At 52.9% G+C, this 25,688-nt stretch overlaps 1 protein-coding gene across 1 annotated transcript in view; it reads left to right on the top strand.

Annotated features, from left to right (window-relative positions):
• The window catches only part of LOC147086544 (ubiquitin-associated protein 2-like), a 149,423-nt gene that overhangs the window by 15,688 nt on the left and 108,047 nt on the right, over positions 1 to 25,688 (top strand). The window contains 1 exon segment of the mRNA XM_085978268.1: positions 24,800 to 24,929. Within this exon segment, the coding sequence (XP_085834394.1) occupies positions 24,840 to 24,929 (90 nt within the window). The 5' untranslated portion in view covers positions 24,800 to 24,839.

A 25,688-nucleotide genomic window follows, 5' to 3' on the forward strand; every position in this document is an offset into this window, starting at 1 on the left:
TTAGTAAAACGTCCCAAGATGCTTCACAGGAGCGAATATCAGACAAAAATTTGACACCGAGCCACATAAGGAGATATTTGGGCAGGTGACCAAAAGCTTGGTCAAAGAGGTCGGTTTTAAGGTGAGTCTTAAAGGAGGAGAGAGAGGCGGAGAGGTTTAGGGAGGGAATTCCAGAGCTCGGGCCCTCGGCAGCTGAAGGCACGGCCGCCAATGGTGGAGCGATTATAATCAGGGATGCTCAAGAGACCAGAATTGGAGGAGCGCGGCGATCTGGTGGGGCTGGAGCAGGTTACAGAGATGGGGAGGGGCGAGGGCCATGGAGGGATTTGCAAACAAGGATGGGAATTTTGAAATCGAGGCGTTGCTTAACCAGGAGCCGATAGCGGTCAGCGAGCACAGGATGATGGGTGAACGGGACTTGATGCGAGTTAGAACACGGGCCGCTGAGTTTTGGATGACCTCAAGTTTACGTAGGGTGGAATGTGGGAGGCCAGCCAGGAGTGTGTTGGAATAGTCAAGCCTAGAGGTAACAAAGGCATGGAGGAGGGTTTCGGCAGCAGATGAGCTGAGGCAAGGCCGGAGACGGGCGTATGTTTTTTTTTGTTTATGGGATGTGGGCGTTGCTGGCATGGCCAGCATTTATTGCTCATCCCCTAATTGGCCTCGAGAAGGTGGTGGTGAGCCGCTGCCTTGAACCGCTGCAGTCCGTGTGGTGAAGGTGCTCCCAAAGTGCTGTTCGGTAGGGAGTTCCAGGATTTTGACCCAGCGACGATGAAGGAATGGCGATATTCTAAGTCAGGATGGTGTGTGATTTGGAGGTGGTGTTCTCATGCGCCTGCTGCCCTTGTCCTTCTAGGTGGAAGAGGTGGCAGGTTTGGGAGGTGCTGCCGAAGAAGCTTTGGCGAGTTGCTGCAGTGCATCTTGTAGATGGTACACACTGCAGCCACGGTACGCCGGTGGTGGAGGGAGTGAATATTTAAGGTGGTGGATGGGGTGCCGATCAAGCGGGCTGCTTTGTCCTGGATGGTGTCGAGCTTCTTGAGTGTTGTTGGAGCTGCACTCATCCAGGCAAGTGGAGAGTATTCCATCGCACTCCTGGCTCGTGCCTTGTAGATGGTGGAAAGGCTTTGGAGAGTCAGGAGGTGAGACACTCGTGCAGAATACCCAGCCTCTGACCTGCTCTTGTAGCCACAGTATTTATGTGGCTGGTCCAGTTAAGTTTCTGGTCAATGGTGACCCCCCAGGATGTTGATGGTGGGGGATTTGGTGATGGTAATGCCATTGAATGTCAAGGGGTGGAAATAGGCAGTCTTAGTTATGCTGCGGATATGTGGTCGGAAACTCATTTCAGGGTTAGATATGACACCAAGGTTGCGAACAGTGTGGTTCAGCCTCAGGCAGATGTTAGAGAGAGGGATGGAGTTTGTGGCGGGGGACCGAAAACAATGGCTTCGGTCTTCCCAATATTTAATGGGAGAAAATTTCTGCTCATCTGGCACTGAATGTTGGACAGGCAGTCTGGCAATTGAGAGACCGTGGAGGGATCAAGAGAAGTGGTGGTGAGGTAGAGCTGGGTGTCGTCAGCGTACATGTGAAAACTGACTAGTGTTTTCGGATGATGTCATCACGGGGCAGCATGTAGATGAGAAATAGGAGGGGGCCAAGGATAGATCCTTGGGGGACACCAGAGGTAAGGATGCGGGAGCGGGAAGAGAAGCCGTTGCAGGTGATTCTCTGGCTACGATTAGATAGATAAGGATGGAACCAGGCGAGTGCAGTCCCACCCAGCTGGACGACGGTGGAGAGGTGTTGGAGGAGGATGGAGTGGTCAACCTTGTCAAAGGCTGCAGACAAGTCAAGAAGGATGAGGAGGGATAGTTTACCTTTGTCACAGTCACAAAGGAACAGGAGTAGGCCAGACAGCCCCTCGAGCCTGCTCTGCCATTCAGTAAGATCGTGGTTGATCTTCAACCTCAACTCCACTTTCCCGCCAGACCGCCATATCCCTTGATTCCCCGAGAGTCCAAAAATCTATCAATCTGATTCTTGAATAGACTCGACGACTGAGCACCCACAGCCCTCGGGTAGAGAATTCCAAAGATTCACCGCCCTCAGAGTAAAGAAATTCCTCCTCTCAGTCCCAAATGGCCGACCCCTTATTCTGAGACTATGCTCCCTCTTGGCGTCTACCCTGTCAAGACCTTGTTCATCAGTCTATTATGGGATACCTTATCGAAGGCCTTTTGAAAATCCAGATGAATTACATCTACTGCAGTACCCTTGTCTACTCTCTCTGTTACCTCTTCAAAAAATTCAATGAGGTTGGTCAAGCATTTTGAAATCCATGCTGATAATTCATTATATATTTGGTTTCTAGATGTTCTTCTATTTTCTCCTTTACTAGGAATTCCATTATTTTTCCTACCAGCGATGTTAAGCTGACTGATCTATAATTCCCTGGACATGTTCTATCCCCCTTATATAATATTAATATGTTAGCTATCCGCCAGCCCTCTGGCACTACACCTTTTTCTAACGAATTATTAAATAATGCCTCTGCTATCTCATCCCTAGATTCTTTTAAAATGCGTGGATGCAATCCATCCGGACCAAGGGTTTTATCTTTCTTTGATCAGTTTATTTAATACATCCCTTTTTATTTTAAATGCACTTCTTTCATTACTAATCTCATCATCCAATGTCATGTACACCTCTTCTATCTCCCTGGTAAATACTGAAGCAAAATAATTATTTAATATTCCTGCTCTCTATCGTTACCTGTGGTATTATCCTGTCTATCTCTTAATGGCCCTATTCCCATCCCAATCTTCCATTTTTTATTGATGTGCCTATAAAATATTTTACTTTTGTTTTATGTTCATAATTTAATTTCATAGTTCCTCTTTGCCTCCCCAATTGTTTTTTGACTTCTCTCCTAATCTCTTTGTATTCTCCCTTATCATGCAACCCCCTGCTGTCTATGTACTTAATGTATGCCTCTTTCCTTGCCCTTAATGATTCCCTTATGGCTTTATTCATCCATGGAGTCTCATTATTGTTTAGTTTGTTCTTTTCTTTTAGCGGAATAGATTCTTCCTGCATGCTGCTGAACACCGTTTTAAATGTTTCCCATTGCTGTTCTACATCATTGTTTGCTAATATTGTTGCCCATTTCCTCCCCCCCCCGCCCAAAGTTCTATTCTCAGCCCCTCAAAATCAGCTTTTCTCCAATCTATTCACCTGGTTTACGTCATAATTATGTCCTTCTCGATTATCATTTTAAAATATTATGGTCACTATTGCCTAGATGTTCCCCTACTTTTACTTCTCTTATTTGCTCTGGTTCATTCCCCATTACTAGATCCAATAGTGAATCCTCCCTTGTTGGGCTTTTTACACATTGGGTTAGAAAGGAGTCCTGTACACATTGTAGGAACCCCATTCCCTTATCCCCTTTACCTACCTCTTCTGTCCAATTAATATCGGGGTAGTTGAAATCTCCCATGATTATTCTAAGTTTTTTACTCATTTCTCTAATTTCTTCCTCCACCTCCCTTCCTCCTATTAGGTGGGCTGTAGACTACGCCTATTAGTGTGTGATTGATCCGCTATTATCTTTTATCTCTAACCACACGGATTCTATTTTTGTCTTGCTGATATCTGCGTCACTTTTTTTCTACTGCCATTGTTATCCCTAATAAGAAAGAATGACTTGCATTTATATAGCGCCTTTCACGACCACCGGTCGATGAAGTGGAGTCACTGTTGTAATGTGGGAAATGCAGCAGCCAATTTGCGCACATCAAGCTCCCACAAACAGCAGTGTGGTAATGACCGGATCATCTGTTTTTGTTACCTTGATTGAGGGATAAATATTGGCCCCAGGACACTGGGGAGAACTTCCCCTGCTCTTCGAAATAATGCCGTGGGATCTTTTACGTCCACCTGAGAGAGCAGACGGGGCCTTGGTTTAACGGAGGGTAGTAGGGCTGGAGGAGGTTACAGAGAGGGAGGGGTGTAGGGGCTGGAGGAGGTTAGAGATAGGGAGGGGTGTAGGGGCTGGAGGAGGTTACAGAGATAGGGAGGGGTGTAGGGCTGAAGGAGGTTACAGGGATAGGGAGGGGTGTAGGGCTGGAGGGGGTTAGAGAGATAGGGAGGGGTGTAGGGGCTGGAGGAGGTTACAGAGATAGGGAGGGGTGTAGGGCTGAAGGAGGTGACAGAGATAGGGAGGGGTGTAGGGCTGGAGCGGGTTACAGGGATAGGGAGGGGTGTAGGGGCTGGAGGAGGTTAGAGAGATGGGGAGGGGTGTAGGGCTGGAGGAGGTTGCAGAGATGGGAAGGGGTGTAGGGCTGGAGGAGGTTAGAGATAGGGAGGGGTGTAGGGCTGGAGGAGGTTACAGAGATAGGGAGGGGTGTAGGGGCTGGAGGAGGTTACAGAGATGGGGAGGGGTGTAGGGGCTGGAGGAGGTTACAGGGATAGGGAGTGGGTGTAGGGGCTGGAGGAGGTTATAGAGACGGGAAGGGGTGTAGGGGCTGGAGGAGGTTACAGAGATAGGGAGGGGTGTAGGGCTGGAGGAGGTTACAGAGATAGGGAGGGGTGTAGGGGCTGGAGGAGGTTACAGAGATAGGGAGGGGTGTAGGGGCTGGAGGAGGTTACAGAGATAGGGAGGGGTGTAGGGCTGGAGGAGGTTACAGAGATAGGGATGGGTGTAGGGCTGGAGGAAGTTACAGAGATAGGGAGGGGTGTAGGGGCTGGAGGAGGTTACAGAGATAGGGAGAGTTGGAGGAGGTTACAGAGATAGGGAGGGGTGTAGGGCTGGAGGAGGCTACAGAGATAGGGAGGGGTGTAGGGGCTGGAGGAGGTTACAGAGATAGGGAGGGGTGTAGGGCTGGAGGAGGATACAGAGATGGGGAGGGGTGTAGGGCTGGAGGTGGTTGCAGAGATGGGAAGGGGTGTAGGGGCTGGAGGAGGTTACAGTGATAGGGAGTGGGTGTAGGGGCTGGAGGAGGTTATAGAGATAGGGAGGGGTGTAGGGGCTGGAGGAGGTTACAGAGATAGGGAGGGGTGTAGGGGGCTGGAGGAGGTTACAGAGATAGGGAGGGGTGTAGGGGCTGGAGGGGGTTACAGAGACAGGGAGAGTTGGAGGAGGTTACAGAGATAGGGAGGGGTGTAGGGCTGGAGGAGGATACAGAGATAGGGAGGGGTGTAGGGGCTGGAGGAGGTTAGAGAGATGGGGAGGGGTGTAGGGCTGGAGGTGGTTGCAGAGATGGGAAGGGGTGTAGGGGCTGGAGGAGGTTACAGTGATAGGGAGTGGGTGTAGGGGCTGGAGGAGGTTATAGAGATAGGGAGGGGTGTAGGGGCTGGAGGGGGTTAGAGATAGGGAGGGGTGTAGGGGCTGGAGGAGGTTACAGAGATAGGGAGGGGTGTTGGGGCTGGAGGAGGTTACAGAGATAGGGAGGGGTGTCGGGGTTGGAGGGGGTTACAGAGATAGGGAGGGGTGTAGGGGTTGGAGGGGGTTACAGAGATAGGGAGGGGTGTAGGGGTTGGAGGGGGTTACAGAGATAGGGAGGGGTGTAGGGCTGGAGGGGGTTAGAGAGATAGGGAGGGGTGTAGGGGCTGGAGGAGGTTACAGGGATAGGGAGTGGGTGTAGGGGCTGGAGGAGGTTATAGAGACGGGAAGGGGTGTAGGGGCTGGAGGAGGTTACAGAGATAGGGAGGGGTGTAGGGCTGGAGGAGGTTACAGAGATAGGGAGGGGTGTAGGGGCTGGAGGAGGTTACAGAGATAGGGAGGGGTGTAGGGGCTGGAGGAGGTTACAGAGATAGGGAGGGGTGTAGGGCTGGAGGAGGTTACAGAGATAGGGATGGGTGTAGGGCTGGAGGAAGTTACAGAGATAGGGAGGGGTGTAGGGGCTGGAGGAGGTTACAGAGATAGGGAGAGTTGGAGGAGGTTACAGAGATAGGGAGGGGTGTAGGGCTGGAGGAGGCTACAGAGATAGGGAGGGGTGTAGGGGCTGGAGGAGGTTACAGAGATAGGGAGGGGTGTAGGGCTGGAGGAGGATACAGAGATGGGGAGGGGTGTAGGGCTGGAGGTGGTTGCAGAGATGGGAAGGGGTGTAGGGGCTGGAGGAGGTTACAGTGATAGGGAGTGGGTGTAGGGGCTGGAGGAGGTTATAGAGATAGGGAGGGGTGTAGGGGCTGGAGGAGGTTACAGAGATAGGGAGGGGTGTAGGGGGCTGGAGGAGGTTACAGAGATAGGGAGGGGTGTAGGGGCTGGAGGGGGTTACAGAGACAGGGAGAGTTGGAGGAGGTTACAGAGATAGGGAGGGGTGTAGGGCTGGAGGAGGATACAGAGATAGGGAGGGGTGTAGGGGCTGGAGGAGGTTAGAGAGATGGGGAGGGGTGTAGGGCTGGAGGTGGTTGCAGAGATGGGAAGAGGTGTAGGGGCTGGAGGAGGTTACAGTGATAGGGAGGGGTGTAGGGGCTGGAGGAGGTTATAGAGATAGGGAGGGGTGTAGGGGCTGGAGGGGGTTACAGAGATAGGGAGGGGTGTAGGGCTGGAGGAGGTTGCAGAGATGGGAAGGGGTGTAGGGCTGGAGGAGGTTAGAGATAGGGAGGGGTGTAGGGCTGGAGGAGGTTACAGAGATAGGGAGGGGTGTAGGGGCTGGAGGAGGTTACAGAGATGGGGAGGGGTGTAGGGGCTGGAGGAGGTTACAGGGATAGGGAGTGGGTGTAGGGGCTGGAGGAGGTTATAGAGACGGGAAGGGGTGTAGGGGCTGGAGGAGGTTACAGAGATAGGGAGGGGTGTAGGGCTGGAGGAGGTTACAGAGATAGGGAGGGGTGTAGGGGCTGGAGGAGGTTACAGAGATAGGGAGGGGTGTAGGGGCTGGAGGAGGTTACAGAGATAGGGAGGGGTGTAGGGCTGGAGGAGGTTACAGAGATAGGGATGGGTGTAGGGCTGGAGGAAGTTACAGAGATAGGGAGGGGTGTAGGGGCTGGAGGAGGTTACAGAGATAGGGAGAGTTGGAGGAGGTTACAGAGATAGGGAGGGGTGTAGGGCTGGAGGAGGCTACAGAGATAGGGAGGGGTGTAGGGGCTGGAGGAGGTTACAGAGATAGGGAGGGGTGTAGGGCTGGAGGAGGATACAGAGATGGGGAGGGGTGTAGGGCTGGAGGTGGTTGCAGAGATGGGAAGGGGTGTAGGGGCTGGAGGAGGTTACAGTGATAGGGAGTGGGTGTAGGGGCTGGAGGAGGTTATAGAGATAGGGAGGCGTGTAGGGGCTGGAGGAGGTTACAGAGATAGGGAGGGGTGTAGGGGGCTGGAGGAGGTTACAGAGATAGGGAGGGGTGTAGGGGCTGGAGGGGGTTACAGAGACAGGGAGAGTTGGAGGAGGTTACAGAGATAGGGAGGGGTGTAGGGCTGGAGGAGGATACAGAGATAGGGAGGGGTGTAGGGGCTGGAGGAGGTTAGAGAGATGGGGAGGGGTGTAGGGCTGGAGGTGGTTGCAGAGATGGGAAGGGGTGTAGGGGCTGGAGGAGGTTACAGTGATAGGGAGTGGGTGTAGGGGCTGGAGGAGGTTATAGAGATAGGGAGGGGTGTAGGGGCTGGAGGGGGTTAGAGATAGGGAGGGGTGTAGGGGCTGGAGGAGGTTACAGAGATAGGGAGGGGTGTTGGGGCTGGAGGAGGTTACAGAGATAGGGAGGGGTGTCGGGGTTGGAGGGGGTTACAGAGATAGGGAGGGGTGTAGGGGTTGGAGGGGGTTACAGAGATAGGGAGGGGTGTAGGGGTTGGAGGGGGTTACAGAGATAGGGAGGGGTGTAGGGCTGGAGGGGGTTACAGGGATAGGGAGGGGTGTAGGGCTGGAGGGGGTTAGAGAGATAGGGAGGGGTGTAGGGGCTGGAGGAGGTTACAGAGATAGGGAGGGGTGTAGGGCTGAAGGAGGTTACAGAGATAGGGAGGGGTGTAGGGCTGGAGGGGGTTACAGGGATAGGGAGGGGTGTAGGGGCTGGAGGAGGTTACAGAGATGGGGAGGGGTGTAGGGGCTGGAGGAGGTTACAGGGATAGGGAGTGGGTGTAGGGGCTGGAGGAGGTTATAGAGACGGGAAGGGGTGTAGGGGCTGGAGGAGGTTACAGAGATAGGGAGGGGTGTAGGGCTGGAGGAGGTTACAGAGATAGGGAGGGGTGTAGGGGCTGGAGGAGGTTACAGAGATAGGGAGGGGTGTAGGGGCTGGAGGAGGTTACAGAGATAGGGAGGGGTGTAGGGCTGGAGGAGGTTACAGAGATAGGGATGGGTGTAGGGCTGGAGGAAGTTACAGAGATAGGGAGGGGTGTAGGGGCTGGAGGAGGTTACAGAGATAGGGAGAGTTGGAGGAGGTTACAGAGATAGGGAGGGGTGTAGGGCTGGAGGAGGCTACAGAGATAGGGAGGGGTGTAGGGGCTGGAGGAGGTTACAGAGATAGGGAGGGGTGTAGGGCTGGAGGAGGATACAGAGATGGGGAGGGGTGTAGGGGCTGGAGGAGGTTACAGTGATAGGGAGTGGGTGTAGGGGCTGGAGGAGGTTATAGAGATAGGGAGGGGTGTAGGGGCTGGAGGAGGTTACAGAGATAGGGAGGGGTGTAGGGGGCTGGAGGAGGTTACAGAGATAGGGAGGGGTGTAGGGGCTGGAGGGGGTTACAGAGACAGGGAGAGTTGGAGGAGGTTACAGAGATAGGGAGGGGTGTAGGGCTGGAGGAGGATACAGAGATAGGGAGGGGTGTAGGGGCTGGAGGAGGTTAGAGAGATGGGGAGGGGTGTAGGGCTGGAGGTGGTTGCAGAGATGGGAAGAGGTGTAGGGGCTGGAGGAGGTTACAGTGATAGGGAGGGGTGTAGGGGCTGGAGGAGGTTATAGAGATAGGGAGGGGTGTAGGGGCTGGAGGGGGTTACAGAGATAGGGAGGGGTGTAGGGGCTGGAGGAGGTTACAGAGATAGGGAGGGGTGTTGGGGCTGGAGGAGGTTACAGAGATAGGGAGGGGTGTCGGGGTTGGAGGGGGTTACAGAGATAGGGAGGGGTGTAGGGGTTGGAGGGGGTTACAGAGATAGGGAGGGGTGTAGGGGTTGGAGGGGGTTACAGAGATAGGGAGGGGTGTAGGGGTTGGAGGGGGTTACAGAGATAGGGAGGGGTGTAGGGGTTGGAGGAGGTTACAGAGATAGGGAGGGGTGTAGGGGCTGGAGGAGGTTACAGAGATAGGGAGGGGTGTTGGGGCTGGAGGAGGTTACAGAGATAGGGAGGGGTGTCGGGGTTGGAGGGGGTTACAGAGATAGGGAGGGGTGTAGGGGTTGGAGGGGGTTACAGAGATAGCGAGGGGTGTAGGGTCTGGAGGGGGTTACAGAGATAGGGAGGGGTGTTGGGGCTGGAGGAGGTTACAGAGATAGGGAGGGGTGTCGGGGTTGGAGGGGGTTACAGAGATAGGGAGGGGTGTCGGGGTTGGAGGGGGTTACAGAGATAGGGAGGGGTGTAGGGGTTGGAGGGGGTTACAGAGATAGCGAGGGGTGTAGGGGTTGGAGGTGGTTACAGAGATAGCGAGGGGTGTAGGGGTTGGAGGGGGTTACAGAGATAGGGAGGGGTGTCGGGGTTGGAGGGGGTTACAGAGATAGGGAGGGGTGTAGGGGTTGGAGGGGGTTACAGAGATAGGGAGGGGTGTAGGGGTTGGAGGGGGTTACAGAGATAGCGAGGGGTGTAGGGGTTGGAGGGGGTTACAGAGATAGGGAGGTGTGTCGGGGTTGGAGGGGGTTACAGAGATAGGGAGGGGTGTAGGGGTTGGAGGGGGTTACAGAGATAGCGAGGGGTGTAGGGGTTGGAGGGGGTTACAGAGATAGGGAGGGGTGTTGGGGCTGGAGGAGGTTACAGAGATAGGGAGGGGTGTTGGGGCTGGAGGAGGTTACAGAGATAGGGAGGGGTGTCGGGGTTGGAGGGGGTTACAGAGATAGGGAGGGTTGTCGGGGTTGGAGGGGGTTACAGAGATAGCGAGGGGTGTAGGGGTTGGAGGGGGTTACAGAGATAGGGAGGGGTGTTGGGGCTGGAGGAGGTTACAGAGATAGGGAGGGGTGTAGGGGTTGGAGGGGGTTACAGAGATAGGGAGGGTTGTAGGGGTTGGAGGGGGTTGCAGAGATAGCGAGGGGTGTAGGGCTGGAGGGGGTTACAGAGATAGGGAGGGTTGTAGTGGTTGGAGGGGGTTACAGAGATAGCGAGGGGTGTAGGGGCTGGAGGGGGTTACAGAGATAGCGAGGGGTGTAGGGCTGGAGGAGGTTACAGAGATAGGGAGGGGTGTTGGGGCTGGAGGGGGTTACAGAGATAGGGAGGGTTGGAGGGGGTTACAGAGATAGGGAGGGGTGTAGGGGTTGGAGGGGGTTACAGAGATAGCGAGGGGTGTTGGGGCTGGAGGGGGTTACAGAGATAGGGAGGGGTGTAGGGTTGGAGGGGGTTACAGAGATAGGGAGGGGTGTAGGGGCTGGAGGAGGTTACAGAGATAGCGAGGGGTGTTGGGGCTGGAGGGGGTTACAGAGATAGGGAGGGGTGTAGGGTTGGAGGGGGTTACAGAGATAGCGAGGGGTGTAGGGGTTGGAGGGGGTTACAGAGATAGGGAGGGGTGTAGGGGTTGGAGGGGGTTACAGAGATAGGGAGGGGTGTAGGGGCTGGAGGAGGTTACAGAGATAGCGAGGGGTGTTGGGGCTGGAGGGGGTTACAGAGATAGGGAGGGGTGTAGGGTTGGAGGGGGTTACAGAGATAGCGAGGGGTGTAGGGCTGGAGGAGGTTACAGAGATAGCGAGGGGTGTAGGGGTTGGAGGGGGTTACAGAGATAGGGAGGGGTGTAGGGTTGGAGGGGGTTACAGAGATAGCGAGGGGTGTAGGGGCTGGAGGGGGTTACAGAGATAGCGAGGGGTGTAGGGGTTGGAGGGGGTTACAGAGATAGGGAGGGGTGTAGGGGCTGGAGGGGGTTACAGAGATAGCGAGGGGTGTAGGGGTTGGAGGGGGTTACAGAGATAGGTAGGGGTGTAGGGGTTGGAGGGGGTTACAGAGATAGGGAGGGGTGTAGGGGTTGGAGGGGGTTACAGAGATAGGGAGGGGTGTAGGGGTTGGAGGGGGTTACAGAGATAGGTAGGGGTGTAGGGGTTGGAGGAGGTTACAGAGATAGGGAGGGTTGGAGGGGGTTACAGAGATAGGGAGGGGTGTAGGGGTTGGAGGGGGTTACAGAGATAGCGAGGGGTGTAGGGGTTGGAGGGGGTTACAGAGATAGCGAGGGGTGTAGGGGTTGGAGGGGGTTACAGAGATAGCGAGGGGTGTAGGGGCTGGAGGAGGTTACAGAGATAGGGAGGGGTGTAGGGGCTGGAGGAGGTTACAGGGATAGGGAGGGGTGTAGGGGCTGGAGGAGGTTACAGAGATAGGGAGGGGTGTAGGGGCTGGAGGGGGTTACAGAGATAGCGAGGGGTGTAGGGGTTGGAGGGGGTTACAGAGATAGGTAGGGGCTGGAGGAGGTTACAGAGATAGGGAGGGGTGTAGGGGTTGGAGGGGGTTACAGAGATAGGGAGGGGTGTAGGGGTTGGAGGGGGTTACAGAGATAGCGAGGGGTGTAGGGGTTGGAGGGGGTTACAGAGATAGCGAGGGGTGTAGGGGTTGGAGGGGGTTACAGAGATAGCGAGGGGTGTGGGGCTGGAGGAGTAAATGAATGAATGGCCAGATGAACTTAATTTTTTCTCTGTCCTCTGAAGCAGCCTTTAACTAATCCAAACAGGATTGAAATTGAAATAAATCGAGACTTAAAGTCAAATGTCCCACACTTTTTTTAAAGTGCATCGTTTTAGGGGTGTTCCTTCTGAGTAAAGATTCCGGGAGGGTGCAGGGTGAAACAGCCATCACATTGGGTTCTGTGAGCCTCCTGTTTTGGAGCTGACGTGGTGTTCACTGAATGCCCAATTTTATCTGGGGTACCTAGATAAGATAAACACAGAGAGGATGTCAGCGAGTTGTGAGCTGGAGTATTGTGTCCAACTCTGGGCACCGCACTTTAGGAAGGATGTGAATCCTTAGAGAGGGTGCAGAAAAGATTGATGAGAATGGTTCCAGGGATGAGAGACTGGAGAAGCTGGGGTTGTTCTCCTTGGAGCAGAGAAGGTTGAGAGGAGATTTGATCGAGGTGTTCAAAATCATGAGGCATCTAGACAGAGTAGATAGAGAGAAACTGTCCCCATTGGCGGAAGGGTCGAGAACCAGAGGACACCGATTTAAGGTGATTGGCAAAAGAACCAGAGGGGGAGATGAGGAAAAACCTTTTTTACGCAGCGAGTTGTTGTGATCTGGAACACGCTGCCTGAAAGGGAGCAGATTCAATAGTAACTTTCAAAAGGGAATTGGGTAAATACTTGAAGGGAAAAAATTTGTAGGGATATGGGGAAAGAGCAGGGGGGAGTGGGACTAATTGGAGAGCTCTTTCAAAGAGCCGGCACAGGCACGATGGGCCGAATGGCCTCCTCCTGTGCTGTATCATTCTACGAACGTCTCATCCGAAAGACGGCCCCTCCAACAGTGCAGCGCTCCCTCAGCACTGCACTGCAGTGTCAGCCTAGTTTTATGTGCTTTAGTCCCTGGAGTGGGACTTGAACCCCCAACCTTCTGACTCCGAGGCGAGTGTGCTACCCACTGAGCCACAGCTCACACTACTCCACCTCCCCTTTTTCCTTCCCTGTCTTTTCTAAATCTGTTATACCCTGCAGTGTTTCATACCCAGTCCTGATTTTTCTGTAGCCATGTCTCAGTAATCCCTACAATGCCTGGTTCCTCGTAACCTGCTGAGTTTTTCCAGCATTTTCTGTTGTTATCCTCGTAACTCATGATTGCCTCCAGCTCCCCTGTTTTATTACGGACACTGTGTGCATTGCTGTACAGACAGTTTAACTCATTTTTTAATAGGATTTCCTCTCGCTTTATGTTTAACCATCTTTTTAGACTCCTGTTCTGTAACTCTATTTATTCCCTTGCCATCAATGTCCTCTCTTACTTTATTTTTTCCTATGCTCTCTCTACCTGTTTTGTTTATATTTAGGCTGGTTACAATTCTTGTAGATCCCTCCCTCCATGTTACTAGTTTAAAACCTTTGCCAGCTCCCTATGTACCCTTTCCGCTAGGACACGGGTCCCAACCCGGTTCAGGTGGCAGGCCGTCCCATCGGTACAGCTCCTCCTTGTCCCAGAACTGGTGCCAGTGTCCCATGAAAAGGAACCCCTCTTTTCCACACCAGCCGTTTAGCCACGTGTTAATTCTTCTGATCTGTCTGCTTCCACTTTGCACGTGGTTCGGGCAGTAATCCAGAGATTATTACCCTCGAGGTCTGGCTTTTTAATATGGATCCGAACTCCTGATACTCTTTCAGCAGGACCTCCTACCTATGTCGCTTGCTCCAACTTGGAGCATGACAACTGGATTTACCCCCTCCTTTTCCAAGTCCCTCCCCAGCGCCTTTCACAACCTCGGGACGTCCCAAAGGGCTTTACAGCCAATTAAGTACTTTTTAAAGTGTTGTGATGTAGGAACAAGCTCCAACAAACAGCAAGGTGATAATGACCAGATCATCTGTTTTTAGTGATGTTGGTTGAGGGATAAATATTGGCCCCAGGACACCGGGGAGAACTCCCCCTGCTCTTCTTCCAATAGTGGCCGTGGGATCTTTTACATCCACCCGAGAGGGCAGACGGGGCCTTGGTTTAACGTCTCGTCCAAAAGACGGTGCCTCCAACGGTCCGGCGCTCCCTCAGTACTGCCCCTCCGACAGTTCAGCGCTCCCTCAGCACTACCCCTCCGACAGTGCGGCACTCCCTCAGTACCGCCCCTCCGACAGTGCGGCGCTCCCTCAGTACCGCCCCTCCGACAGTTCAGCGCTCCCTCAGCACTACCCCTCCGACAGTGCGGCGCTCCCTCAGTACTGCCCCTCCGACAGTTCAGCGCTCCCTCAGTACTGTCCCTCCGACAGAGCGGCGCTCCCTCAGTACCGCCCCCTCCGACAGTGCGGCGCTCCCTCAGTACCGCCCCTCCGACAGTGCGGCGCTCCCTCGGCACCGCCCCTCCGACAGTGCGGCGCTCCCTCAGTACTGCCCCTCCGACAGTGCGGCGCTCCCTCAGTACTGCCCCTCCGACAGTGCGGCGCTCCCTCAGTACCGCCCCTCCGACAGTGCGGCGCTCCCTCGGCACCGCCCCTCCGACAGTGCGGCGCTCCCTCAGCACCGCCCCTCCGACAGTGCGGCGCTCCCTCAGTACTGCCCCTCCGACAGTGCGGCGCTCCCTCGGCGCCGCCCCTCCGACAGTGCGACGCTCCCTCAGTACAGCCCCTCCGACAGTGCGGCGCTCCCTCAGTACCGCCCCTCCGACAGTGCGGCGCTCCCTCGGCGCCGCCCCTCCGACAGTGCAGCGCTCCCTCGGCGCCGCCCCCGCCAACCGTGCGGCGCTCCCTTGGTGCCGACCGTGCGGCGCTCCCCTCGGTACCAGCAGTGGGAGTGTCGGCCTAGATTTTTGTGCTGGAGTCTCTGGAGTGGGACTGGAACCCGCAACCTTCTGACTCCGGCAAGGGTGCTACCAAGTGAGCCACAGCTCTCTGTACCAGGAGGCCTTTCAGCCCCTCGATCCTTTTCCGCCGTGCAGTTAGATCACAGCTTATCTTTTACGTTAAGATTGATCACTTGGACGCGGGACGGAGAACTGCAAGTGGCTCCGCATCTATCCCCGCAGAAAGAGTCAGTAGAGGGGAAGAGAATCGATGACGGGATGGGGTGGGGCTGGGGCTGTGAGGAGACGAGAAGAGAATCCAGTTAGCAGCTGATTTTGACGCTTGCCTCCTGGACTGGTTTTCTGGTACTGAATGAGTCACAGTGGAAATATGCGTAGCTGAAATACTTCTTTGATAAGGAATTCAGATTGTCTGGTATATCGAGTAATTTCCTGTCAATAAAACCCATATGATACTTATTTTCAGACAGTGAACAGCACATATTACATAAGAAATAGGAGTAGGAGTAGACCATACGTCCCCTCGAGCCTTCATCAAGATCATCGACCTCAACTCCACTTTCTCGCCCGACCCCCATATCCCTTGACTCAACGACTGAGCCTCCACAGCCCTCTGGGGCAGAGAATTCGAAAGATTCACCACCCTCTGAGTGAAGAAATTCCTCCTCATCTCAGTCATCAATGGCCGACCCCTTATCCTGAGACTGTGCCCCCTGGTTCTGGACTCCCCAACCAGGGGGAAACAGGCTGGGGCTCTTTCCTCGAGAAAAGAGAAGGCTGAGGGGTGACCTGATCGAGGTCTGAAAGGGTTCGATAGGGTCGACGTAGAGAAGATGTTTCCACTTGTGGGGGAGACCAGAACTAGGGGCCGTCAATATAAGAGAGTCACTAATAAATCCAATGGGGAATTCAGGAGAAACTTCTTTACCCAGAGAGTGGCGAGAATGGGAACTCGCTGCCACAGGGAGTGGTCGAGGCGAAGAGCAGAGATGCATTTAAGGGGAAGCTGGATAAACACAGGAGGGAGAAAGGAACAGAAGGATATGGTGATGGGGTGAGATGAAGAGGGGTGGGAGGAGGCTGGTGTGGAGCATAAACACCGGCACGGAGCAGATGGACCGAATGGCCTGTTTCTGTGCTGTAAGATGTAAAATATAGTTTGTTAATTTAGACTTGACTCTTCCATCGCACTCCTGGCCGGCCTCCCACATTCCACCCTACGTAAACTTGAGGTCATCCAAAACTCGGCTGCCCCGTGTCCTAACTCGCACCGAGTCCCGTTCGCCCATCACCCCCTGTGATCGCTGACCTACATTGGCTCCCGGTTAAGCAACGCCTCGATTTCAAAATTCTCATCCTTGCTTTCCGACCTTTCCGTGGCCTCCTCGCTCCCCCTCCCTATCTCTGTAACCTCCTTCAGCCCCACAACCCCTCAAGATATCTGCGCTCCTCTAATTCTGCCCTCTTGCGCATCCCCCGATTCCCATCGCTCCACCATTGGCGGCCGTGCCTTCAGCTGCCTGGGCCCCGAGCTCTGGAATTCCCTCCCTAAACCTCTCCGCCACTCTCTCCTCCTTTAAGACGCTCCTTAAAACCTACCTCTTTGACCCAGCTTTTGGTCATCTGTCCTAATGTATCCTTATGTGGCTCGGTGTCAAATTTTGTCCGATAACGCTTCTGTGAAGCACCTTGGGACGTTTTACTACATTAAAGACACTATATAAATACAAGCCATTAGTTTATACATCATACCTGTCCCTCTCCGATGTAAAACCGTTGTTTTTTTCCCCATTTCTCCTTTCCCCTTTTTTTGTGTGAAGTGGTTGACTCTTAACTGGGCTGTGGCCAGCAGCCGCAGTCAGGGCCATCGCTCAAGTGGCCACTCCCCACGTGAGTCTACACATTCTCTCCCCTGACCCCCTCCAGCCCCAGCATCCTGCCCGCAGCCTTCGTTGCCCCAACTCTGCTCATCTGCCTGTCCACTTTGGTCACCAGAGCCTTCCGAGATCTTGGCCCCCCTCCCCTCTGGCGCGCTCTCGCTGAACAGTGAGTGTTGGCGCGCACTCTTTGACCGTGGGGGGCATCACCGCCTGTCTTTGTTTGACGTACTTAAGGCAAATGGTATGTTGGCCTTCGTAGCAAGAGGGTTTGCGTACAGGAACAAGGATGTCTTGCTGCAGTTGTACAGGGCCTTGGTGAGACCACACCTTGAGTATTGTGTGCAGTTTTGGTCGCCTTATCTGAGGAAGGACGTTCTTGCCATGGAGGGAGTGCAGCGAAGATTCACCAGACTGATACCTGGGATGGCAGGAATGACGTACGAGGAGAGATTGGGTCGATTGGGCTTGTACTCGCTGGAGGTTAGAAGAATGAGAGGGGATCTCATTGAAACATATAAAATTCTAACAGGACTAGACAGACTAGATGCAGGAAGGATGTTCCCGATGGTCGGGGAGTCCAGAACACAGTCTAAGGATAAGGGGTAAGCCATTTAGGACTGAGATGAGGAGGAATTTCTTCACCCAGAGAGTGGTGAACCTGTGGAATTCTCTACCGCAGAAGGCAGTTGAGGCCAATTCATTAAATATATTCAGGAAGGAGTTAGATATATTTCTTAAGGCTAAAGGGATCAAGGGATATGGGGAGAAAGCAGGGACAGGGTACTGAATTTGGATGATCAGCCATGATCTCATTGAATGGTGGAGCAGGCTCGAGGGGCCGAATGGCCTACTCCTGCTCCTATCTTCTATGTTAATGGAGTGCTTTTTGTTCTTTCCTCCCTCCTCCCGAGCATGGGGCGCGAAGGCCAATTGCAGCAGCCCTATTGCCATCTTTGCTGAGATCGTCTACCTTTAGCACAGACCAGGGACTGAGCCCCATTTTGCAATGGAACTCGCCAGTGGAGTCATTGAGTTATACAGCACAGAAAGAGGCCCATCGTGTCCGCGCCGGCCATCAAGCCCTGTCTATTCTAATCCCATTTTCCAGCACTTGGTCCGTAGCCTTGTATGCTGTGGCGTTTCAAGTGCTCATCTAAATGCTTCTTGAATGTTGTGAGGGTTCCTGCCTCTACCACCCTTTCAGGCAGTGAGTTGGTCGCTGAGATAGAAATGTTGACGGATCACTTTGCAGCGCACATTCTTTACTTGGTCAGTCCTTACCAAGTTACCCGTGTTCTTTACAACGTTGGAGAAGTGTGATCAGTTGCCCCATAAATATACCGCGGATTTAAATGTGGAGTCGGTGCCTTTCCTTTAAACTTGTCAACATCGCTTTTTTTAAAAAAAAAACATGATATGGGTCACTGTCACATTGCTGTTTGTGGGAGCTTGCTGTGCGCAAATTGGCTGCCGCGTTTCCTACATTACAAAGTGACTACACTTTTTTTTTTTTTTAAAAGGTCCTTCATTGACTGTAAAGCGCTTTGGGACGTACTGAGGTTGTGAAAGGCGCTATAGAAATGCAAGTCTTTTGGTGAAGTGCTTGCCCTTCAAGGTGAAGGGTGTCCGTGTAAGGGAATCGGAAACGCTTCCGTTAAGTGGGCCCTCCCCGAGTGGGGCACAAACCGATGAAAAGCTCCAAAAACCTCAAGCCCCAGCCTCGGTCGAGCATTCTCCGCTGCAGGAATGCCCAAGGGGGAGAAATGCAGTTGTTTGCGCCTTAAGAGGGCGCCAATTGGGGCGCAAAGCAACTAGCGCCCGGGCGCGGCGATGTTTGCGCCGCTCGCGAAGTTAACTAGCCATTTTGCGGCGGCGCTAAACACTACCGCCACGATCTCCTGCGCCGGCAGATTGTGACGTCAGTCGAGTGCGCAGCGCCCCGGACCGGAAATTGAGTGGCGCCCCCTGCCTTACCGCCTGCCGCTAGCAACGACAGGTTGAGGGGAGCGTTTTGCAGTCGGGAAGGGACTGGGGGAGCGCTATTTAAAGGCGGCCGCTTCCTTTTTTTGTCGGGTGACATTTTTGCACCACGCATTCTGAGAGAGAGAGAGACTTCTGGAGAGATTCAACGCTGTGTGAAGGAGTTTTGGGGACTGAGCAGCACTTTGCAGGTTCATTTTGATTTGCCCTTCCTTGCTTCGCCAGCACTCTGAGGTAGCGCCTCGCTGCTTGGCCGTTGCGCCTTAAGACAGGTGTGTAGTGCCTGATTTAGCGCTCCAATCACCTCCAGGGGCGATAAAAAGCCAAGTTTGCCGTCGGAGGCGATAATTAGCACCAGGCGCTAAACTTTGCGCACGGCCGATAAAGGCGCCCCAAGCGGGGCGATACTGAATTTTTTCCCCCAAGCCTTTTGTCACTGTGGAACCTCTGTTAACTTGGGTAGGAAGAATCGCAAAGCAAAATGTTGCTTAAATGGTGAGAGACTACAGAATGCGGCGGTACAGAGGGACCTGGGTGTCCTCGTACATGAAACACAAAAAGTTAGCATGCCGGTACAGCAAGTAATTAGGAGAGGCAAATGGAATGTTGGCCTTTATTGCAAGGGGGCTGGAGTATAAAAGTAGGGAAACATTAACTCTTTCTCTCTCCACTGATGCTGCCTGGCCAGCATTTTCTGTTACTTCAGATTTCCAGCATCCACAGTATTTTGCTATTGTATAAAGGTAGGGAAGTCTTGCTACAACTCTACAGGGTGCTGGTGAGACCACACCTGGAGTACTGCGTACAGTTTTGGTCTCCTTATTTAAGGAAGGATATACAGGAAACTTTCGATTTACCGGCACCTAAATAACCAGAAATCTCGGTTAACCGGCAAAATTCAGGAGTAGGTTCAGGTAAGTTTTATTACTTGCCTTCCTCCATCTGTTGCTGTGCAAGGGTGTGGCTGCAGCTGTTGCTAAGCTACAGAGACGCTTGGAACTTGTGGCCATTGTTCTGAAGCTGTTGCTAAGCAACAGGGTTTGTTGCTTTTATACGGAGCCCTCAGCTCCGTATCTTTTACGATAGCTCTCGGTTATCCGGAATTTTTGATGAACCGGCGTCCCGTCGGTGCCGGATAAAAAGAAGTTTCCTATACTTGCATTAGAGGCAGCTCAGAGAAGGTTCACCAGGTTGATTCCTGAGTTGAAGGGGTTGTCTTATGAGGCAAGGTTGAGCAGGTTGGGCCGATACTCATTGGAGTTTAGAAGAATGAGAGGGGATCTTATTGAAACATATAAGATTCTGAGGGGGCTCGACAAGGTAGATGCAGAGAGGATGTTTCCCCTCGTGGGGGAATCTAGAACGAGGGGGCATAGTTTCAGGATAAGGGGTCGCCCGTTTAAAACAGAGCTAAGGAGGAATCTCTTCTCGGAGGGTGGTGAATCTTTGGAATTCTCTTCCCCAGGGAGCTGTGGAGGCGGAGTCAGTGAATATATTCAAGGGGGAGATTGACAGACATTTGAACTACAAGGGGAGTGAAGGATTATGGAGATCGGGCGGGAAAGTGGAGTTGAGGTCGATGATCAGCCATGATCTTATTTAATGGTGGAGCAGGCTCGAGGGGCCGAATGGCCTCCTCCTGCTCTTGTTTCTGATGTTATGTAACTTGCAAGCTGCTGATCCCAGCAGATCTTGCTGCTCCGATTTTTATAATGCGTTAGCACTGAAGCAACAGCAGCCCGCCAATCTGTAAGCTCGCAGAATGCCAGCAGGACCAACTAGCAACCAGTAATGTTGCTTGCGAGCATTGAAGTACTGTATGCAGGGTTAAGTGCCATTTCCCTGCAGTGTATTGGTGCTCGTACATTGACCAGCACCGTTTGGTTGGGACGTAGGGCTGTGATTTCAGAAGTTCATTGAGATGAAATAGCTAAAATTGTAATAAATTGTTTTGTTGTGCAACTCAAGTGCGCGTTGCACATTAACTACAGGAAACTTTGGTTTATCCGGAGGTTAACTGTCCAGAATGCTCGAGCCACCGGCAAAAATCAGGAGCCGTTTCGTTAGGTTTTTTTTCTTTTCGTTGCTTTTTTTTTCACCAGTCAGGCTCTGCAAGATCTCGTTGAAGCTGTTGCTAAGCTACAGAGACGCTTGCAAGGTACTGCCGACTGTTTAGAAGCTAACAGGGTTTGTTGCCGGATGCAGTGCTCAAAATCTCCGTATGTTTCAACATTAGCGCTGGTTTGTCCGGCAGTTTTGATGGGACAGCAACAGCTCGGTGCCGGAGAGCACAAAGTTTCCTGTATTAAAGGTTGTGTCCTTCCTGTGATTTAGCAATAACAATTGGCAGAATCGGAAGTGTTAAGTTGCTGCAGCCATTGCCTCAATTATTGCCCCTGCTCTTCAGTCCCTACACAGTCCTGCTGCTCGCTCTCTTTCCCCCCCCCCCCCCAGCCCTTGCGATCGCCCCCAGCACCATGTCCCTCACCCGCAGCCTCTGCAGTTCCATCTCTGGTCTGCGACATGTTTCCTTCCCACTCAGCGTGTTGCTGCTGTGGTGTCCTGCCATCTCCTCCCCCCCCCCCCCCCCCCCCCTCCACTCTCTGGTTGGGCTTGCTACATCCCTCCCAACCTTCATATTCGTGGCAATTTACGGCACAGAAGGAGGCCATTTGGCCCATCGTGCCTGCACCGGCCGAGAAAGAGCCATCCAGCCTAATCCCACTTTCCAGCTCTTGGTCCGTAGCCCTGGAGGTTCCGGCACTTCAAGTGCATATCCAAGTACTTTTTAAATGTGATGAGGGTTTCTGCCTCGACCACCCTTTCAGGCAGTGAGTTCCAGACCCCCACCACCCTCTGGGTGAAAAAAGTTCTCCTCAACTCCCCTCTAATCCTTCTCCCAATTACTTTCAATCTCTGCCCCTGGTTATTGACCCCTCTGCTGAAGGAACTCGGTCCTTCCTATCCACTCTATCGAGGCCCCTCGTAATTTTATACACCTCAATTAAATCTCCCCTCAGCCTCCTCTGTTCCAAAGAAAAGAACCCCAGCCCATCCAATCTTTCCTCATCGCTAAAATTCTCCAGTCCTGGGGTGCAACATCCTGGTAAATCTCCTCTGCACCCTCTCCAAGTGCGATCACATCTATCCTGTAATGTGGTGACCAGAACTGCATGCGGTACTTGAGCTGAGGCCTAACTAGTGTTTTATACAGTTCACGCATAACCCCCCTGCTCTTGTATTCTGTGCCTCGGCTAATAAAGTTAAGCATTATTCCGTATGCCTTCTTAAAGCCACCTTCTCTACCCGTCCTGCTACTTTCAGGGATTTGAAGATTTGCTAAGGCTGACTCTGGGAAGGCCCTGATTTGTAAATGTCAACTTGGTTCAGTTCCTTTGTCCTTTTGAGTCAGAAGATTGCGTGTTTGAGCCCCACTAAAATTCTCCAGTCCTGGGGTGCAACATCCTGGTAAATCTCCTCTGTACCCGCTCTTAAGTGCGATCCCGAAAGCTTCCTTTAAAACCCTTCCTCGACAGTACCTCGGCAATCTTTTCCGAACCTCCTTCCTTTTCCTGTGGCTATCCCATCTCTGGTCTGACCCTGCATTGTGAGAGCCTCGGGACGTTTTGCTTCTGTGTCGGTGCTTTAGGGATCTAACTTGTTGGCCACAGAAAGAGGAAATGAGATGGTTGAAATCTCCCGAAGTATGTTGTTTGGTCCCGGTACTACTCCTACGTTTAACTAATAACTGAGCAAACTCGGTGAGGTATTGTTTTAGATGGTGGGCGCGCGACCTCTGGGGCATGGCTTGAAATCCAGCCCCACAACAACAACTTGTATTTATATAGCGCCTTTCACATAGTAAAACGTCCCAAGGTGCTTCACAGGAGCGATTATCAAACAAAATTTCACACCGACTCGCATGAGATATTAGGGCAGGTGATCAAAAGCTTGGCCAAAGAGGTCGGTTTTAAGGAGCGTCTTAAAGGCAGAGAGAGAGAGGCGGAGAGGTTTAGGGAGGGAATTCCAGAGCTCGGGGGCCCAGGCGGCTGAAGGCACGGCCGCCAATGGTGGAGCGATGGAAATCGGGGGATGCTCGAGAGGGCAGAATTGGAGGAGCGCAGAGATCTCGGAGGGTTGTGGGGCTGGAGGAGGTTACAGAGATAGGGAGCGGGCAAGGGCCATGGAGGGATTTGAAAACGAGGATGAGAATTTTGAAATCGAGGCGTTGCTTAACCGGGAGCCAATGTAGGTCAGCGAGCACAGGGGGTGATGGGCGAACGGGACTCGGTGCGAGTTAGGACACGGGGGGGGGGGGGGGAGGGTGCAGCCGAGATTTGGATGAGCTCACGTTTACGGAGGGTGGAATGTGGGAGGCCAGCCAGGAGCAGGAGTGTGTTGGAATAGTCAAGTCTAGAGGTAAAGGCATGGATGAGGGTCTCAGCAGCGGATGAGCTGAGGTGGGGCGGAGACGGGCGATGTTACGGAGGTGGAAATAGGCGGTCTTGGTTACGGCACTGATTTGTGGTCGGAAGCTCATTATGTCAAATATGCCACCAAGGTTGCGAACAGTGTGGTTCAGCCTCCAAACAGATGGATTGAATGACGTGCTCCCCTGTCTGGCTGGTGTGTAATTGAGTTTGTGCTCATCTCGGTCTAATTCCTGTTGGGTGTGGGCTTCTCGCAGAAAGCTCTCTGCCTAACCTGCCAATATTTGAGAGTACTTTGCCTGCTGTGGGAACGCAGCAATATTACACCGGTCCAGCTGGGTGTGAGGTTGGAGGTTGAGACAACAACTTTCATTTATACCGCGCCTTTAACGTAGTAAAACGTCCCAAGGCGCTTCACAGGAGCGATTATCAAACAAAATTTCACACCGACTCACATGAGATACAGGAAACTTTCGATTAACCGGCCCCTAAATAACCGGAAATGTTGGTTAACCGGCAAAATTCAGGAGTAGGTTCAGGTAACTTTTATTTATTTTTTACTCCATTTGTTGCTGTGCAAGGGTGTGGCTGTTGCTAAGCTACAGAGACGCTTGCAACTTGTGGCCATTGTTCTGAAGCAACAGGGTTTGTTGCTTTATACGGAGCTCTCTGCTCCGTCCGTATCTTTTACTATAGCGCTCGGTTATCCGGAATTTTTGATGAACCGGCACCACGTCGGTCCCGTCCGTGCCGGATAACAGAAAGTTTCCTGTATTAGGGCAGATGATCAAAAGCTTGGTCAAAGAGGTTGGTTTTAAGGAGCGTCTTAAAGGCGGAGAGAGAGAGGCGGAGAGGTTTAGGGAGGGAATTCCAGAGCTCGGGGCCCGGGCGGCTGCAGGCACGGCCGCCAATGGTGGAGCGATGGGAATCTGGGGGGATGCGCGAGAGGCCGGAATTGGAGGAGCGCAGAGATCTCGGGGGGGTGGGTGGGGGGGGGGGGTTGTAGGGCCAGAGGAGGTTCCAGAAATAGGGATGGGTAAAGCAATGGAGGGGTTTGAGAACGAGGATGTGTATTTTGAAATCGTGTCATTGCCGGACCGGGAGCCAATGTAGGTCAGCGGGCACTGGGTGCGAGCTACGACACGGGGCAGCAGGAGATTTTGGATGAGCTGAAGTTTGCGGAGGAGCCGAAGGAACTTTACTCTGCATCCAACTAAGCTGTCGTGCCGAGTGTCCGCATCCGGCACTGTAACACTGCTCGAAGCGGAGCAAAGGTCAGATGTGCAGGTTAGGATGATTGGCTATGAAAAATTGACCCTTAGTGTTAGGGGGATTAAATGCGTGGGGTTACGGGGATAGGGTGGGATTGGTGTTGGTGTAGGGGTTACGGGGATCGGGTGGGATATGTGTCGGTGCAGGCTCGATGGGCCGAAATGGCCTCTATCTGCACTGTGGGGTTTCTGTGATTCTGTGAAAGGTACTTCTACAGGAATTTTTTTTTTTATCCGGCAACGACGGGACCGACGTGCTGCCGGTTCATCAAAAATTCCGGATAACCGAAAGCTATAGTAAAAGATACGGAGAGCCGAGAGCTCCGTATAAAGCAACAAACCCTGTTGCTTAGCAACAGGTGCAGAACAATGGCCGCAAGTTGCAAGTCTCTGTAGCTTAGCAACAGCTGCAGCCACACCCTTGCACAGCAACACATGGAGGAAGGCAAGTAATAAAACTTACCTGAACCTACTCCTGAATTTTGCCGGTTAACCGAGATTTCCGGTTATTTAGGTGCCGGTAAATCGAAAGTTTCCTGTACTTTGCCTCAACCCCCCAGCCTCAGATTTCGATTCCGCAGCGCGGAACACCACATTAACAAAAGTCCTTGTTTTCAACTCTTAAAGGCGACTCTAATCGAAGGTGTTTCCTATTCAATTTGTGTTTAAGTTGGGGCACCTCTACATTTTGCTCTTCTCTTTCCCTGCAGGTTTGTACCTTGTAAATACTGTTATTTGTATATACTGTAAATGATGACATCAGTGGGCACGAATCGAGCCCGGGGCAACTGGGATCAGACACAGACGCAGAATCAGACACAGCAGAAACAGCGGCCACAGGTAATCCTGTCGCAGCGGGCAAATTAAAAAAAATACCACTGCCATGTATTGCTCACGTTCCCCCCCTTGAAACCGTTACTCTTTTCAGCTCCACCTTCCTCTCCGAGCAGTGGGTGGGGTGATTCGTGGAGCTGTGGGGCGCAGTTCCACAGGCCAGGGTAGCCTGGTACCTCGCCCAGTTCTTGACGTGCGAGCCCATGCAGCGAGTGTCTGCAAGCTTAGTTAGTTAGAAGGTGGAGTGTCGCAGACCATGTTGCCGTCTCCCTATTCCAGGAAGCTTTTAGTTCCTCGAGGAACAGCACCTCATCTTCCGATTAGGCACTTTACAGCCTTCTGGACTCAATATCGAGTTCAATAATTTCAGATCATAACCTCAGCCCCTATCATATTTTTATATATTTTTTATCCACACTTTTGGTTTGTGCCTTTCCCTTTTTTCCTCTCTCTCCCACATGGCAGCTGTCTCTCACTCTGCCAGCGCATTTCACACTTCATCTCGAGCCATCCTTTGTCTCTTTACCTGTCCTATTACCATCTCGTCTCGCCTTGATTATCTCTTACTGTCTCTTCACCTCTCCCAGACCTTCCCTTTTGTTCTTTCATCCCCTCCCCCATTTCTCAGCCCCCAAACTGGCCTTTTTCATCAGTTTCATTTCCTGCTTTTTTCTCTCTCAGTTCTGACGAAGGGTCTTCGACCTGGAACGTTGACTCTTGTTTCTCTCTCCATGGATGTTGCTCTGGTCTGCTGAGTTTTGCCAG

Source organism: Somniosus microcephalus, unplaced genomic scaffold (assembly GCF_052327205.1).
Source record: "Somniosus microcephalus isolate GS21.2 unplaced genomic scaffold, FLI_Smic_1.0 unresolved_chr7, whole genome shotgun sequence".
Classification (NCBI taxonomy): domain Eukaryota; kingdom Metazoa; phylum Chordata; class Chondrichthyes; order Squaliformes; family Somniosidae; genus Somniosus; species Somniosus microcephalus.